The sequence below is a fragment of the Erythranthe guttata genome, chromosome 7 (assembly GCF_056151865.1).
Source record: "Erythranthe guttata isolate IM_541 chromosome 7, IM_541, whole genome shotgun sequence".
Classification (NCBI taxonomy): Eukaryota; Viridiplantae; Streptophyta; class Magnoliopsida; order Lamiales; family Phrymaceae; genus Erythranthe; species Erythranthe guttata.
In genome coordinates, this window is record NC_142539.1 from 5,972,809 (window position 1) to 5,988,857 (window position 16,049).

Here is a 16,049-nt window from a genome sequence, read left to right on the forward strand (position 1 = left end):
CGGTAGCGCCGAAGAGCTAAGCCGTCGGAATAGCACAACACGGTTGGATCCAATTGAGACTCGATCTTCTTCGGTAGAAATTGATGCTGGTGGGAGACTATTGACCAGAAATTCGGGCCTTGTTTTTCAAGCCAGAAAAATACGTCTTGTTTGCAGGAACTCATGTTTCGGGATTGCCGGAGATGAACTCCGGCGAATTTCTGGTCTTCGGAGATGGTGGCGTACCATGACTTGCAGACTGATTTGAATCTGAAGAGAGTCTTCACCGGCAGCACTTCATGTAATGAAACTATCCCTAACTATAGCACTATTTCAGACCATAACAGTAGGTGACAATTTTTCAAGGAGATATAATTTTATTATAATGAGACAAATATATTAAAAAATTACAGCAGCAAGCTTTATCAACAGTCAACACTAGAAACAAATTGGGCAAATTACGGCCAACCCCTCAGTTATGGTCAAATTACGAAAACCCCCCTCCTGTTTGGCTAATTACAACCACCCCTTAACTATGTATTATCTTACGAAAATACCCCTCCAGAGGTAAATTTAGGGATGTTAAATAGGTAAACCTAAACCGAAATTTCAGTACTCCAGCATTTTATACCGTTTACCGAACTGAATATACGATTTGGTACGGTAAATAACTGAATTACATAAATTTTATGTAAAAATATTTAAAGGAGGGGTTGACTGTAATTACCCAAACAAGATAGTTTTTTTTCTTTTTATAATTGGCCATACCTTAGGGGATGGCAGTAATTTGGCCAAACAAATATTACATAAACTCAAGCCAAAAGTCACTATTTACTTATCAATCAAGAAGCAAGAGCACAATATTGCTTTCTTCAAACTAAATAGCTCTACTACATATTCTTCTAAATTAACAAGTTATAATAGCCACTATAGATTTGACAACTGTCGGTGCGACCCTCAATTTGCATCCAAATGGTACCTCGAATCAACGAAGCTCTCAACATTCCAAACAAAAGACATTATTGTCCGAGATATTAATATTGCAGGCTAAGACAATAATATTAGTATTAACACAATAATATTATTGTGTTAACAACAATATTATTATCTGAGACAGTAATGTTGCATGTCAAGAAAATAATATCATGTGTTAACAACAATATTATTGTTTGAGACAGTAATATTGCAATTCAAAACAATAAGATTACTGTTAACACAATAATATTATCATATTAGCAGTAATATTATTTTGTGGCGGTCAAAAAGCGAGGAAAAAATAAAGTCATCGCAAGGAAAAAAAATCAGAAAAAAAAAGAAGGCAACGTTGGAGGCCAACGGTGACGGTCAAAATTGGTTAATTAGTAAAATTGGGGCTAAATTGTGGTTTAAATGATGAAATTGTGCTAAATTAGAGTTTCAAAGAGTTGGGAGTAGTTTTAGTATATATGAGAGAATTTTCCTTAGTTGCAAATAAGTGTTGATGGCCGGATATTTTACAAAATAAAAAAGTAGGATTTCCCCTTTTTTAAATAAGTATTTTTTAATTAAGTGTTCTTACCTAATCTAATAATAGAATTTATAGAAATACCCATGTAACATCAAAGGTGCCTATAATCACTACAAAAAAATTTCAATTAGAAATGCAATTTCGAATACCAAATCTTCTATCAGAAATACAATTCATGTAAAACCATCCAAAGATTACTGAGCTAGTCCCACATGATTTACCAAATATTGATACCTCTTTTGATTTCTATAATGAGATTGGGATTTACCAAAGTAGGATGGAATGGGATTTTTTTTTCGATTGTTTAATTAACTTAGAGTAATATCGAAATGCATTTTCAAAAAAAAAATGATTGATTTACTAGATGAAAGTACTGTCGTAACTAGGGCTGTGCGTGGATCGGTTTTAACCACCAACCAACCCATTTTCGACCCACAATTTGTGATGGTTAATCAACCATCAACTGACCCATTTAAGTTGGGTCGATAATCTCAACCAACCCATGTATAGTTGGTTCGATAATGGTTTCTAATATGCTAAAAAGTTGGTTAGTTGGTTAATATCGGCCAACCAACTTTATTCATTAATTTATTATTTATTAATTTTAATTAAAATATTTAATATTTTTAATTTCAAATTTCTATTTTATATCACATTTATTAAATTGTTTAATATTGACCAAAATCCTAAAAGCAATAAATCTAACCTAATTATCAAATTTGAACTATTTTAATTTTAAGACATATAGTCTAAATATTTGGACGATTATTATTTGTTGAACTATTTATGTTTAATTGTAATATATATGTCCGTAATGTTTTGAATCTTTTATTTGAATATTATTGAACTAGTCGCGTTTAATTTATAAAAGATACAACGTTGTAACAAGTAATAAAATATTAAAAAAAATTAAAAAATATTTAGTTGGATGACCCATCAACCAAACCACGAACCAACCCATTAAATTGGTTTTCAACCATCACCCAACCCATGTAAGTTGGGTCGATAACGGTTTTCAATATTTACCAAAGTTGGTTGGATGGGTTGGGTTGGTTTTATGGCTGGTTTTTAACCAAACCAACCAACGCACAGCCCTAGTCGTAACTTTCCATCAAGTTTCTTTCTATTAGGTAGAAAAGGAAATTTAAAGTAGAGCGAACTCGTGTTGATAACATGCTATAAAACTAATAGAAAACAACAATGCAAAGAAGAAAAGAAATCTTATGGAGCAATATAGAGAGAAATAAGAATTCGATTCCTCTTGTGTGCATAACACGTTACATGTACTTTACATATAGCACAAGAAAGATTACGAAAATGTCGTGAGTTACATAATAATTAACGGTCCATTGGATATACACCCTCATATGGAAAATATATAGGGATAGGTTCACCCCTAAAATTTTTCCTTTGAGATAACCCCTGGAGAAGCAAAAGTACTGTTGTGCCCTTAAGTTCAACTTTCGCTCAACTGCAATCAGTATTTTCGCCCCTGCATTCAGCATAATGCCCAACTGCATTTAGCATTCTTGGGCCTGTATTTATCATTTTTATAGATTTTTTTAAATAAAAAAATATAAATGTTTATTTTATTATTATTTTTTATGCATACCCATTTCTGTATTTTTTTTAATTTTTAATTTTTTAATTTTTTTATATATATATTTTTTTTAATTTTTTTTTTGAAGAATTTACTGTATTGGAATTGACTATACATGACTATAGTGTACTAATCTTAACTATAGTATACCACAGTCACGTATAGTTAGTTTTATGTAATCATGTAATGTCTTTTTACCCCAAAATTAATCTACACCAACAACAAAATTCACAATTTCAATCTTGATAATCAACTAACCCAAAAAAACAAAAAAACACAATCACGTGCATATAATCTTCAAAACATGAACACGCATTACTATACATTAAAAAACACATAGCATACATATAACTATATGTTACTACACATGACCATAGTTATCAACAATTATCTATAGTTACATAAGTGGCATCAGTCTGGAGTACTGTAGCATGAATGCAACTTCACATGGCACCTCTCTGCGTCTTATTCTTTGCATCTCATAATGTTATACAAAGCAAAACTTGTGACAAAAAAATTCAAGTTAAAAGAGCAAAATGGAACATGCGATTTAGATTACATGAAAAATACAAAAAAAACATGATTTTTTGTTTTTTTTCCTGATAAAATTTACTGTACTATACTACAAATGACTATAGTATACCACAAGTTCTATAGTCACGTATAGTTTTATGTATCGAAGACTATACATGACTACATATATGACTGTATATGACTACATATAACTGCATATTCACCTGACCCAAATCACCCTTCTAAGTAACAACTACTGATTAAGTTTCTACTACTGACAAACAAAACTCTCACACTTGAGGCATCTCGGATCATCTTCAAATAAATACAAAAAATAAAAGACATATCATTTATAACAAAAATGAAAAACATAAGAATCAAACAAAATAAAAAATCAAATTAATCCAAAGAAAAATATTTTAATATTAATTATTCACAGATCTTAAAAAACATAGTAGATCTCATTTTTTGTTTATAAAAAAATGTAGATCTGATTTAAGCCCTCCCTCAACCAAAGAAACAGAATAAACTAAAACAATAATTTAGAAACAATTTCATCAAACGAAAGTAGAAAGATATTTAAAACGAATTTAAAACAAACAAACCTTCATCCATCATGTTTTTGGCATCATCGAGTCTATTCGATTTGGACGGGTAATTCAAGGCGGCGATTGACGTCGAGCACACGAGAATGACTTGTTTTGAACGACGAACACAAAGTCCACCCCGCAAAAACTTCCTACATAGTAGTTCAAAGACCAAGACCTGCGAAGAAGAAAAATAGTTAAAGAAACAACGAATTTTGCTTCAAATTTGAACACACACACACACACACACACACACACACACACACACACACACACACACACACACACACACACACACACAGACTATCACCTACTGATATGCATACACATCACCAGCATATACTCCCCACATACCTCATACATGACTACATGATAATATATGTTACTGTTGAATTTGAATGCCTATCAAAGTCCACTCATCTGTTGAGACAGACTACATGTTACGACATTAGGTGACGTAACAGAATTGTTGTGTTGTCACAGTAATAAATCTACGAAAAGCAGAATAATAAACACAACAATTTAATGTGGTTCGGATACAAATGTACCCTACATCCACGAGGACTTGCAAAACTAGTTCAGATTTATGTGTACATTAATAGGACTTTATAAAACACTAAAGACTCCCTCTTTATGTGATACGCCGTTCTTGCACACGACTCGAACTTGTTGATAATCAAAGCAATTCCTCCTCCGCACTCTTGGACTTCCTCCAATGTTGAACTTCCTTCAAACGGCGGATCGACCTCTCCCGAGATCTTTTAAGCACTTCTCCCGAAACGCCGATCTTCTTTATGGCCTGGTAGAAGAAACCTGTTATGTTGCCACACCTGTCGTGCAGACAGGGCTGCAGCACGGGCTGCACCCTTCAAAGCCTTTATGCTGGGATTTTTCTTATTAAAGCTCCATGGGACTCATATGAGGTTGAGGGCCTTATATAGGCACGAAATCCACCACCCTAAACCTAACTTGGGCCCTAAGAAACCGATTAACTAGGTAATAGAATCCTAGTCGATTTCTACTTCTATTCTAGATAAGTACAAAAGATACCTAACTAGAATATAATACATGGAAACAAATCTAAGTCCTAATAAAAATATTACAAGAATAGGACTCTAATTAATTCCAAAATAAACATGGAAAACAAATCTTTGCCAATCTTTAATTTCCACGTATGGCGGATTTCTTCAATCTTCACAAACGGAAATTTGGTGCCAACAATCTTCCCCTTTGGCATAGATTGGTTAGGATCCATGTTTAACACGAACTCCCCCTGCAGATGAGATTTACTCCCCCTGCAACAGAGATGCCACTTTTCTTCACCCGTCTTGGTCTTCTATCAGAGTGTCCCATCACGGGGCACGTTACAACGCAGCGGAATTGGGTGAATGCCGTGACAGACTTCCGTCTCAACCTTCCTTGTGAACACACGTCATCCAATAAGCAAAGCAAACAAATCAAAACCCAAAATCGGACACTAAGTATATCTAGTGACCCGCTCTGATACCAATTGTTGAATTTGAATGCCTATCAAAGTCCACTCATCTGTTGAGACAGACTACATGTTACGACATTAGGTGACGTAACAGAATTGTTGTGTTGTCACAGTAATAAATCTACGAAAAGCAGAATAAAGAACACAACAATTTAATGTGGTTCGGATACAAATGTACCCTACATCCACGAGGACTTGCAAAACTAGTTCAGATTTATGTGTACATTAATAGGACTTAATAAAACACTAAAGACTCCCTCTTTATGTGATACGCCGTTCTTGCACACGACTCGAACTTGTTGATAATCAAAGCAATTCCTCCTCCGCACTCTTGGACTTCCTCCAATGTTGAAGTTCCTTCAAACGGCGGATCGACCTCTCCCGAGATCTTTTAAGCACTTCTCCCGAAACGCCGATCTTCTTTATGGCCTGGTAGAAGAAACCTGTTATGTTGCCACACCTGTCGTGCAGACAGGGCTGCAGCACGGGCTGCACCCTTCAAAGCCTTTATGCTGGGATTTTTCTTATTAAAGCTCCATGGGACTCATATGAGGTTGAGGGCCTTATATAGGCACGAAATCCACCACCCTAAACCTAACTTGGGCCCTAAGAAACCGATTAACTAGGTAATAGAATCCTAGTCGATTTCTACTTCTATTCTAGATAAGTACAAAAGATACCTAACTAGAATATAATACATGGAAACAAATCTAAGTCCTAATAAAAATATTACAAGAATAGGACTCTAATTAATTCCAAAATAAACATGGAAAACAAATCTTTGCCAAACTTTAATTTCCACGTATGGCGGATTTCTTCAATCTTCACAAACGGAAATTTGGTGCCAACAGTTACTATATAGTCAAAATCATAAATCATAAATTTCAAGGGATAAGTCATAAAATGGACCAAAAAGATTCACCAAGCATACAAAATTTCATTTAATTACGACAATCATGTCATTCAAATGGCAGGAAAAATTTCCAAATTAGAACATTATGTAACAAACTAGAAAATGCACACACCCACACACACACACACAAACAAACAACTCGATCAAAGACGAAACTGATTAAAAATTCTAGCCAATTAAAACAACATATCAGTTGAGTCGAAGAATCAGAGTCGAGTACAAATGACTACAATGTACTACAAGTCCATATGTTATTAAATGTGACTAGATATGACTGCAGTTAAATATTACTAAACGTGACTACATGTGACTACATATCACTGCACTTATATAGTAAACTTCGTAGCAAATTTAACTTTTAACATAAGTTTCTACACCTAATATTTACAGGTTTAATTCACAGTCAGCAGCAAAACCGCACTGTAATATCAAAACATTGTAAAACCATAACACACACACACACACACACACAAAATAACATTGTTCAACAAAAAACTTCACAATTAAATTCGTGAAAAATTGTACCACCCAAATCTAGAAACCATTCCACTTCCATCCATCGTCAAGACAAGAAACACCCGAGAACACAAATAAAAATGAAAATCATACATATCGTTGAACAAATAATTTAAAAGCTTTCTTTATCATTTTGCACAGATGCATCTCTTCAAAAGCTTTCTTAGTGGCTTTCTTTATCGTTGAAATACAAAACCAGCCCTAGAACAGAGGATTTAGCGGCGATAGAGGAGAAACGCCTGGAGTGGTGCAACGGCGACAGAGGAGAAACGTCAGAGTCCGTGGCGGATGCTCCAAGGCGGATCGACGGTAAGGAAAGGTTGAATAGCGAGAGAGAGAGAGAGAGAAGGAGCTGAATAAAGGGAAATAAATGAATCTGGAAGAAGAACAAAGCATCAGGAGAAATATCTAGAGAGAGAAAGAGCAAGAGTGTGGGTGGTTGTGGTTTGAAATGACATGGGAGGCTAGGGTTTGTACTTGTTTCATATAGTGAAAGGGTAAAATAGGTACTTCATGTTGTCCAGGGGGTCTCCCTAAGTAAGATCAAGATTTGGATTTTTAACTAGGGAAGAAAAATATATTGGACCTCCTCATATATATTTTCAAAACTAGGAGGTATCACTCATTTACCCAATAATTAAAGGGACCTAAGGCTCTTGAAAATGATGAAATTTGAAGGGTTACTACGATTCTATTACTGCTCAATTATCAAGAAAATGCTTGATACGTTTACAAGATTTGTATATATATAATAATTAGCTTAATTTATGTCTTCATGAGAGGCGGTCTTCTCTCTTCATGAAAGGCGGTACCTTTTTAGTAGATTGTTTCTCAATTCCAATATCAGGGTTTCCTTCGGATGTTTGCTTGCTTCTCTTAATAGTCGGAAATTATGATTGTATTCCTTAGTCTCTTATTTGATTGTTACGTGTTGTGTGTGTGGTGTTTTTTTGTAGGGTTTGTTTTGTGGTAGGGCTTTCTTAGGGTTTGTCGGCCTCTTTTGCACCGCCACTACTTTCTTATCTTTCTTTTTTTCCTTTCGTTTTTATTTCTTTCCATTCATCTCTCTCGTTATCATAACCTATATTATATTGCTTTTCTTCTCTCTTTTCAGTCCGGGTAGTGTTGACGCTCCATCGGCCTGCACCGATCTCGCTCTGACATCTCATCTATCTCATTTACCGGAATGGATAGACTTGCTGAAAATTTAGCGAAGGGTCTTTCCCTCACTGTGGAGGAAGAAGAGGGTATTACTATTGCGACACTTTTTCCAGAAGTTCGCGTTGTGGATACGGGTTTTCAGTTGGTTGGACGTGTTGTATCTCATAGGGAGATTTCGGGCCACTCTATCAAAGCAAACGTGATTCGGATAATTCAGCCGGTCAAAGGATGTGAATTTAAACTGCTGAGCCAAAATCGGTTTGTTATTCAGTTTAGTCATCGGTTGGATTATCTCCAAGCTCTTACGGGCTGTCCATGGTTGTTAGATAAGAATGTGTTGCTCTTCCACGAGCTGGTAGTGGATGAAGATCCACATACGATAGAAATCCGCTATATGCGAATTGTTGTACGTATTCACGATCTCCCTTTCTTGATGAGGTCTGAGCTAGTCGTAACCCAAATATGTGGTAGAGGGGGTGAGTTCGTGGAGATTTTAAAGGACAAACATATGGAAGTTGGTCAATATCTAAGGGTTGTGCTCAAGATTGATGTCACTAAGCGTTTGAAGCGGGGGTTGAACATCCACAATCAAAACGGGTCGAAAACTTGGACTACTTTCTCTTACGAGCGATTGCCCAATTTTTGCATTCTCTGTGGTGTCATTGGCCATGCTGAAAACTGATGCCCTGAACGATATGAGAAGGGTTTCATTGATCCAGGAGAAAACTTCCCATATGGCACATGGCTAAGAGCAGCAAGTCCAGCAAACAATCAAAGCAACCGCAATCCTCTACAACCGTTGCACAACCAGGGAGGTGGCGGTACAAGCGGCGGCCAATGCTCTCCACTTCGAGGTTCAGATGCTTTTGGCGAGCTTATGCCTAGTGTGTTGGGCGAAAACCTACACGCAAGTGCACGTATCGTACAAGTAATATAGTGGAAAATTAAGTCCGGATATCGAACCCACAGGGAATATTTAATTATCTAACCCTAGACGCTAAATTCTACCAATTATTATCAAGCCCACCCTACACAGTCGAAAGATGATTAATAAACTAAATTAAACTAAAGCAATTAAAACGACAAAACAAGAAAGCAATTAAAACGAAGATTTAATCAGATAAAACGAGCCTAGGATTTTATTCTTCCCCCTATGTGATTATTATTCCCCCAATTCCTTCAATTATGCAAGCAATTAACCCGGATTATTAACCTGAGATGCTAAAATAATCATAACCCGCTTCCGCGTGTATTACGATTCTAATACTCTAGATTCAATTACTATATTCCTATGCAATTAATTCTAGAACACAGCATTAAGCACAAATCTCAATAATGGCTACCTAAGAGATTAACTATATTCCTATGTTAATACCACAAAAGCTCTTCTACCACAGTTCTAATTATTAACCCGATCTTCCGATTCATGCGATTAACAATAACATAAAAGCGCATAAAGTGGCCAGTTTCATGAACTTAATAAAACAAGTAGAAGAAATAATCCGGAATTAAAACTTGCATAAAATTATAGAATTGGGTTCATAAATCCCACATAGGGTTCCAAATAAAATCCTAGAAATAAAGACTTAGCTACTCGTAATTCTTATGATAAATAAAATAAAATAAATAAATTAAATAAGAAAAACTATGCTTGAATCTTCGTTGATCTTCTTTGCTCTTGAATTTGCGTCCAAAAGATCCCCAATTGTGTGCTTGGGTTGGTCTTATATAGGGTGAAGAACTTGGGGAAGAAGGCAGTTTCCTTGTGCAATTAAAAGTCCTTTACTGCGCAACTTCGGAGTCTCGGACGGGGGTCCCATGATTTGCACTAAAACTGGGATGGGGGTCCGAGCTTTAAATCTTCAGAATTTTGATATTTTCACTTTTGACCCATATTTTCACAAAAATTGCAGTTTTGACCCCGTACTTTTCCAATTCTTCAATTTGTACCTAAAATACAATAAATCAACTTTTTAAGCACCAATTATCGTTAAAACACACCAAAAGCTCAAATAAAAATATACGATAAAGTGTAAAAATATACACTTAACAAATACTCTAGATTCAATTACTATATTCCTATGCAATTAATTCTAGAACACAGCATTAAGCACAACTCTCAATAATGACTACCTAAGAGATTAACTATATTCCTATGTTAATACCACATAGGCTCTTCTACCAAAGTTCTAATTATTAACCCGATCTTCCGATTCATGCGATTAACAATAACATAGAAGCACAGTTGATCAAGTTCATGCACTTAATAAAACAAGTATAAGAAATAATCCGGAATTAAAACTTGCATAAAATCATAGAATTGGGTTCATAAATCCCACATAGGGTTCCAAATAAAATCCTAGAAAAAGAAAATTAGCTACTCATGATTAAAGGAAAAACACAAATAAAATAAGTCATAAACGATAAATCTATGCTTAGAGTCTTCGAATTCTTCGTCTTCGTTATTGCTTTGTTGCTCTCCAAATTGCGTAAAAAGATCCCCTAATTGTGTGCTTGGATTGGTCTTATATAGGGTGAAGAACTTGAGGAAGAAGGCAGTTTCCTTGTGCAATTAAAATCCCTTTACTGCGCAACTTCGGATTATCGGACGGGGGTCCCACGATTTGCACTAAAACTGGGACGGGGGTCCGAGCTTTAAATCTTCAGAATTTTGATATTTTCACTTTTGACCCATATTTTCGCCAAAATTGCAGTTTTGACCCCATACTTTTCCAATTCTTGAATTTGTACCTAAAATACAATAAATCAACTTTTTAAGCACCAATTATCGTTAAAACACGCCAAAAGCTCAAATAAAAAGATACGATAAAGTGTAAAAAATATACACTTAACACACCCCCAAACTTGAACTTTTGCTTGTCCTCAAGCAAAATCTACCAATAAGCAAATAACTCAACTATAACATCTCATCACATAGATCAATGATCAACTTCACGTTTTCAGAACTTGTAATTATAATGACAATTCTTAGGCATTCGCAAGCTCAAAATTCAACAACACTTAGTCACTCACCATTACCAAAAACCACAATTCATACAATTGCTTCAAGCATCCAATATTTGCAAATTAAAGATAGAAAGAATTTATACTTACATGCATATGCTTGACTCCAAATACTCACCAAATTATTCTACTCTACTAATATCGAACATTAAGCTATTGGGATCATTGGGGCTTTGTGGCTTTCAATTGTTAGGCTCTTTGGTCCGAGGTAGGAAATAATGTATATGTGGCTATTCTTCTTGAATTTAGGTGATTACGCCAAAATTTGAAAGATAGGCATTTGAAACAATGAATTCACCTCTACGGACTTTAATAAACTCGATTCTCAAAAGTTCAAAAGTCTCCACTTTTGCTTTTGAGACAATGGATCGAGTTTTCAAAAATAATTCAACAACTAGTCCTTATTTCTCCCTTCTAGTCTCTTCTTCTTCTCTTTTTCTCTTTTTTTTTTTTTTTTTTTTTTTTTTTAATAAATATATAGAAGCATATATATTTGTCTTCTTTTTGTTTTTTTGTTTTCGAAGAAGAAGGACCTTATAAAACATTTCGACCGAACTCCAAGGGGTAATTTTCAAGAATCTCCGCCTATTCTACCTTACACATTGGCTAAAAGAAAGAACACCTTTTCTCCGAGGCTCAAATCAAGGTTCTAAGGATAATTTCGATAAAAAGGTCGGCTTGAAAGGCTCAAACGGTTCAAAGAATGCCCAAATCATATCCCAAATCACTCACTACTCAGTACTTCGTATCATAAATTTCCTAAGGTGAGTTCTAAAACCGAACATAGCATGATCTAGCACAAATTAATTCCAAATTTAAAATACAAAACAATCAACCAAAGCAATGCACAAAATGTGATTCCTAGCAATAATTCGCTTCTAAGTCTCGTTGAATAGAAAGCTAAACAAACATCAAATCCTTATCACATAAAACAAGCAATTTCATCATCAAACATTGATCATCTCTCATCATCATAAATCATCGTAAATCATCGATTGCCCAATTTTTGCATTCTCTGTGGTGTCATTGGCCATGCTGAAAACTGATGCCCTGAACGATATGAGAAGGGTTTCATTGATCCAGGAGAAAACTTCCCATATGGCACATGGCTAAGAGCAGCAAGTCCAGCAAACAATCAAAGCAACCGCAATCCTCTACAACCGTTGCACAACCAGGGAGGTGGCGGTACAAGCGGCGGCCAATGCTCTCCACTTCGAGGTTCAGATGCTTTTGGCGAGCTTATGCCTAGTGCAGAGCTATCAGAGCTTAGCGGTGCCAATAAAGAAAATTCTTTTCTTTTCACTTGTGACAACGACGCATTGGTAAACCACCCAATCCAATTTCAAGAGGGCAGAAACTCGGTAACCCAAACGCGACAGTACATTAAAGTGTCAAAAACTGGAAAAAAAAAAAAGAAGACGGAAGAAGCGGGAATCCGGGAGCGGGAAGACGTGGGAAAGAAAAAAATGCTTTGGCTACAAGACGCATCTTTTATTTCAACGGCGGAGACTGCGAGGCAGTCCCGCCGAGAGCAATGAATTGCATTTTATGGAATTGTCAAGGGCTCGGGGCGCCTTTGACAATTCATGTACTCGGAGATATTCTCCGAGATTATAGGCCCCAATTGGTGTTTCTCTCGGAAACGAGGGCGACATCGGTTCAGATAGACAAATTAAAAAATAAATGGAATCTTAATGGAGTATGTGTAGACCGAATGGGTTATTCAGGTGGATTGGCACTCCTTTGGCAGAAGGAGGTCGAAGTTAATCTTATTAGTTATTCCACGAATCATATGGATGTGGAGTTCTCCGAGTCAACCCATAAGCCCAAATGCAAAATAACAAGTTTTTATGGTTTTGCGGATTCGAGTCAGCGGCATTTGTCTTGGAACCTTTTACGCTCGCTTAGAAGTCACAGTGAATTATACCATGGGTGGTCGGAGGAGATTTCAACGGGATAACAAGTAATGAAGAAAAGAGTGGGGGCCTAATTAAAATTGAAAGGTTTAAGGAGGCACTCGTAAGTAGTGGTCTATCGGATTTGGCCTATACAGGTCAGCCGTTTACGTGGTCCAATAATAGGGAGTCGCCCCATACAGTCAAATGCAGACTTGACCGATTATGTGCAAATGCCATGTGGATTAGTCATTTTCCGAATGCATGAGTCAGACACCTGTCTTATCGGGGGTCTGACCATGTTCCAATTAAATTGGGGTTTAATATCACGAGTAATACGCGACAAACTTGGAGGAGAAGACCCTTTAGATTTGACGCTACGTGGCTCCGAATGGAAGAATGTGAACATATTGTTGAACAAGGATGGCGTACGGAGGCCACATCCGACCCGATTGAGACGCTTATCATGCGAAATTGGGAGTGTCGTTTAGCATTAGTTAAATGGAGCCGCACATCTCTTCGCCAACCTCAAAAAGTGATCGATGATCTTCATAAAAAAATAAACCTTTTGAAATCGGTCGAGCAAACGGAAACTATTCGGGAGGAGATCAACACACTTAGGGTAGAGCTAGAGCGGGCGTACGAGGATAACGATCTATATTGGCGTCAGAGGAGCCGGGTCCAATGGATAAAGGAAGGTGACAGGAATACGAGGTTTTTTCACTCGACAGCCACCATTCGCCATCGTACAAATAGAGTGGAACGAATTAAAAATGCGGAGGAAATGTGGACTGGGGATAGCGAGGGTATTGAGCGTATTATATCAGAATATTTCGAACATATTTTCAAGTCTACGAACCCGAGGGAAGAGGAGATAGATGAGGTGTTGGAGTGCATTGAGGCTCGTCTTGCTGGTGGAGCTAGTCAACTTCTGTCCCAACCTTACACTTCCGAGAGGTAACGAGAGCTCTCTCAAATGGCTCCTCTCAAATCTCCGGGCCCGGATGGGTTACCACTCGTCTTCTTTACTAAATTTTGGTATGTGTTAGGGACCGATGTTCTTTCTTGTGTGCTTATATTTCTCAACTATAAAATTCTTCCGCCGGACCTTAATTCCACCTATATAGTTTTAATCCCCAAAATTAAAAAACCCGAAAAAATTTCCGACCATAGACCGATCAGCCTTTGTAATGTCATTTATAAATTTGAGTCTAAAGTCCTAGCCAATCGGATCAAATTGGTGCTTAATGACCTGATTTCCCGTACTGAGTCTGCATTTGTTCATAAACGTCTTATCTCCGATAATGTTCTTGTAGCTTTTGAGATTGACCATTTCATCAAAACGAACACTAGAACCAAAACTAATTACATGGCTATTAAACTAGATATTAGCAAGGCATACGATCGGATTGAATGGCTATTTTTGAGAAAGATTCTTTGTCGTTTTGGTTTTCCCCCTGATTTTATTGATCTTATAATGTTGTGTGTTTCTACTGTCTATTTCTCCTTTTTATTCAACGGTATGCAGTTTGGCCAGGTTTCACTTTCGCGGGGGCTGCGGCAAGGGGATCCGCTATCTCCATATTTGTTCATATGTTGTGCGGAGGCCCACATAGCCATGGCGCTAGAGCATCTAATAGTGGTGAATTTCTTGGAGTTCGGGTGGCCCCAACAGCTCCGGTGGTTTCGTGCCTATGTTTTGCAGATGACACGTTGGTGTTTGGGAGATCTACAGAGGAGTACGCACGGGTGCTAAAGAATATCTTAGGGAAATATGCCCGTGCATCTGGACAGGAGATCAACCAAGAAAAATCGACGGTGTTTTTTTTAGCCCAAATACTACCCAGGAGCGAAGAGTTGCAATCCATCAAATCTTGGAATTCCGAGTGGTGGAGAACCAGGAAAAATATTTTAGGATTTCCGGCTGCTATTGGAAGGACGAAGAAGGAAATTTTTGCATATCTCCGAGATAAGTTGTGGTCCAAGATTAAAGGGTGGGGCGAAAAACAATTATCGCGAGCGGGAAAAGAAGTTATGATCAAAGCGGTTCTCCAAGATATCCCATCGTATGTGATGGGATGTTTTCTACTTTCAGTAGGCATTATAAACGACGTGGAGGCTGCAATAAACGGTATTGGTGGGGTCATGGGGGAAATAGAGGTCTAGCGTGGGTAGTATGGAACGATATGTGTAAATCGAAGGGTAAAGGGGGAATGGGCTTTCGGGATCTCAAGTCTTTTAATTTGGCTATGATTACTAAGCAGGCCTGGCGGATCTTTACTAATCCAAACATGCTACTGTCTCGGGTTATCTCTGCTAAATATTACCCTCAAGGGATCTTATTTAATGCAACGCTTGGGTATCGTCCGTCCTCGACTTGGCGCAGCATATGGCAAACCATCCCATATCTTCGGCAGGGTCTCCGACGACGAATTGGCAACGACCGAGATACATCATTGTGGGCCGATCCATGGCTCAAAGAAGGAGGCTCGCTGCGCTTATTCACCAAACGTCCAATGGGGGTAGTCTTTCCAGACCGCGTTTCAGATATCATCGACGACAGCTCTAATTCTTTGAATATAGATCTTTTAAATGAGTTTATCTGGCCGGTAGACATTGAGCGCATCTTGGCTGTTCCTTTGGGTAATGGCCTTGCGGATGATAGGTGGGTTTGGCATTTTTCCAAAAATTGTCGGTCTCTGTGAAGTCTTGCTACCATATGATCCTTGCACATCGGATTGAGCATGAAAATCGACGACATGGCAGGGAGGGCGCTGGTAGTGGCGAAGGGGGTCAAAACTGGAATCTTATTTGGCACCTTCGGCTCCCCGCCAAAAATCATCTCATTTCTTTGGAGAA

At 37.3% G+C, this 16,049-nt stretch overlaps 2 protein-coding genes across 2 annotated transcripts; both read left to right on the forward strand.

Annotated features, from left to right (window-relative positions):
* Window positions 1-8,296: 8,296 nt before the first annotated feature.
* Window positions 8,297-8,953, forward strand: LOC148769069 (uncharacterized). The gene has a single exon (XM_088820212.1). It carries the CDS (start codon window positions 8,297-8,299, stop codon window positions 8,951-8,953), a length of 657 nt encoding a protein of 218 aa, XP_088676338.1.
* Window positions 8,954-13,581: 4,628 nt separating this feature from the next.
* LOC148769070 (uncharacterized) lies at window positions 13,582-15,356 on the forward strand. The gene is made up of 3 exons (XM_088820213.1): window positions 13,582-14,147; window positions 14,240-14,247; window positions 14,719-15,356. The coding sequence occupies exons 1-3, from the start codon at window positions 13,582-13,584 to the stop codon at window positions 15,354-15,356; spliced, it is 1,212 nt and encodes a 403-aa protein (XP_088676339.1).
* The last annotated feature ends 693 nt before the right edge of the window (window positions 15,357-16,049 follow it).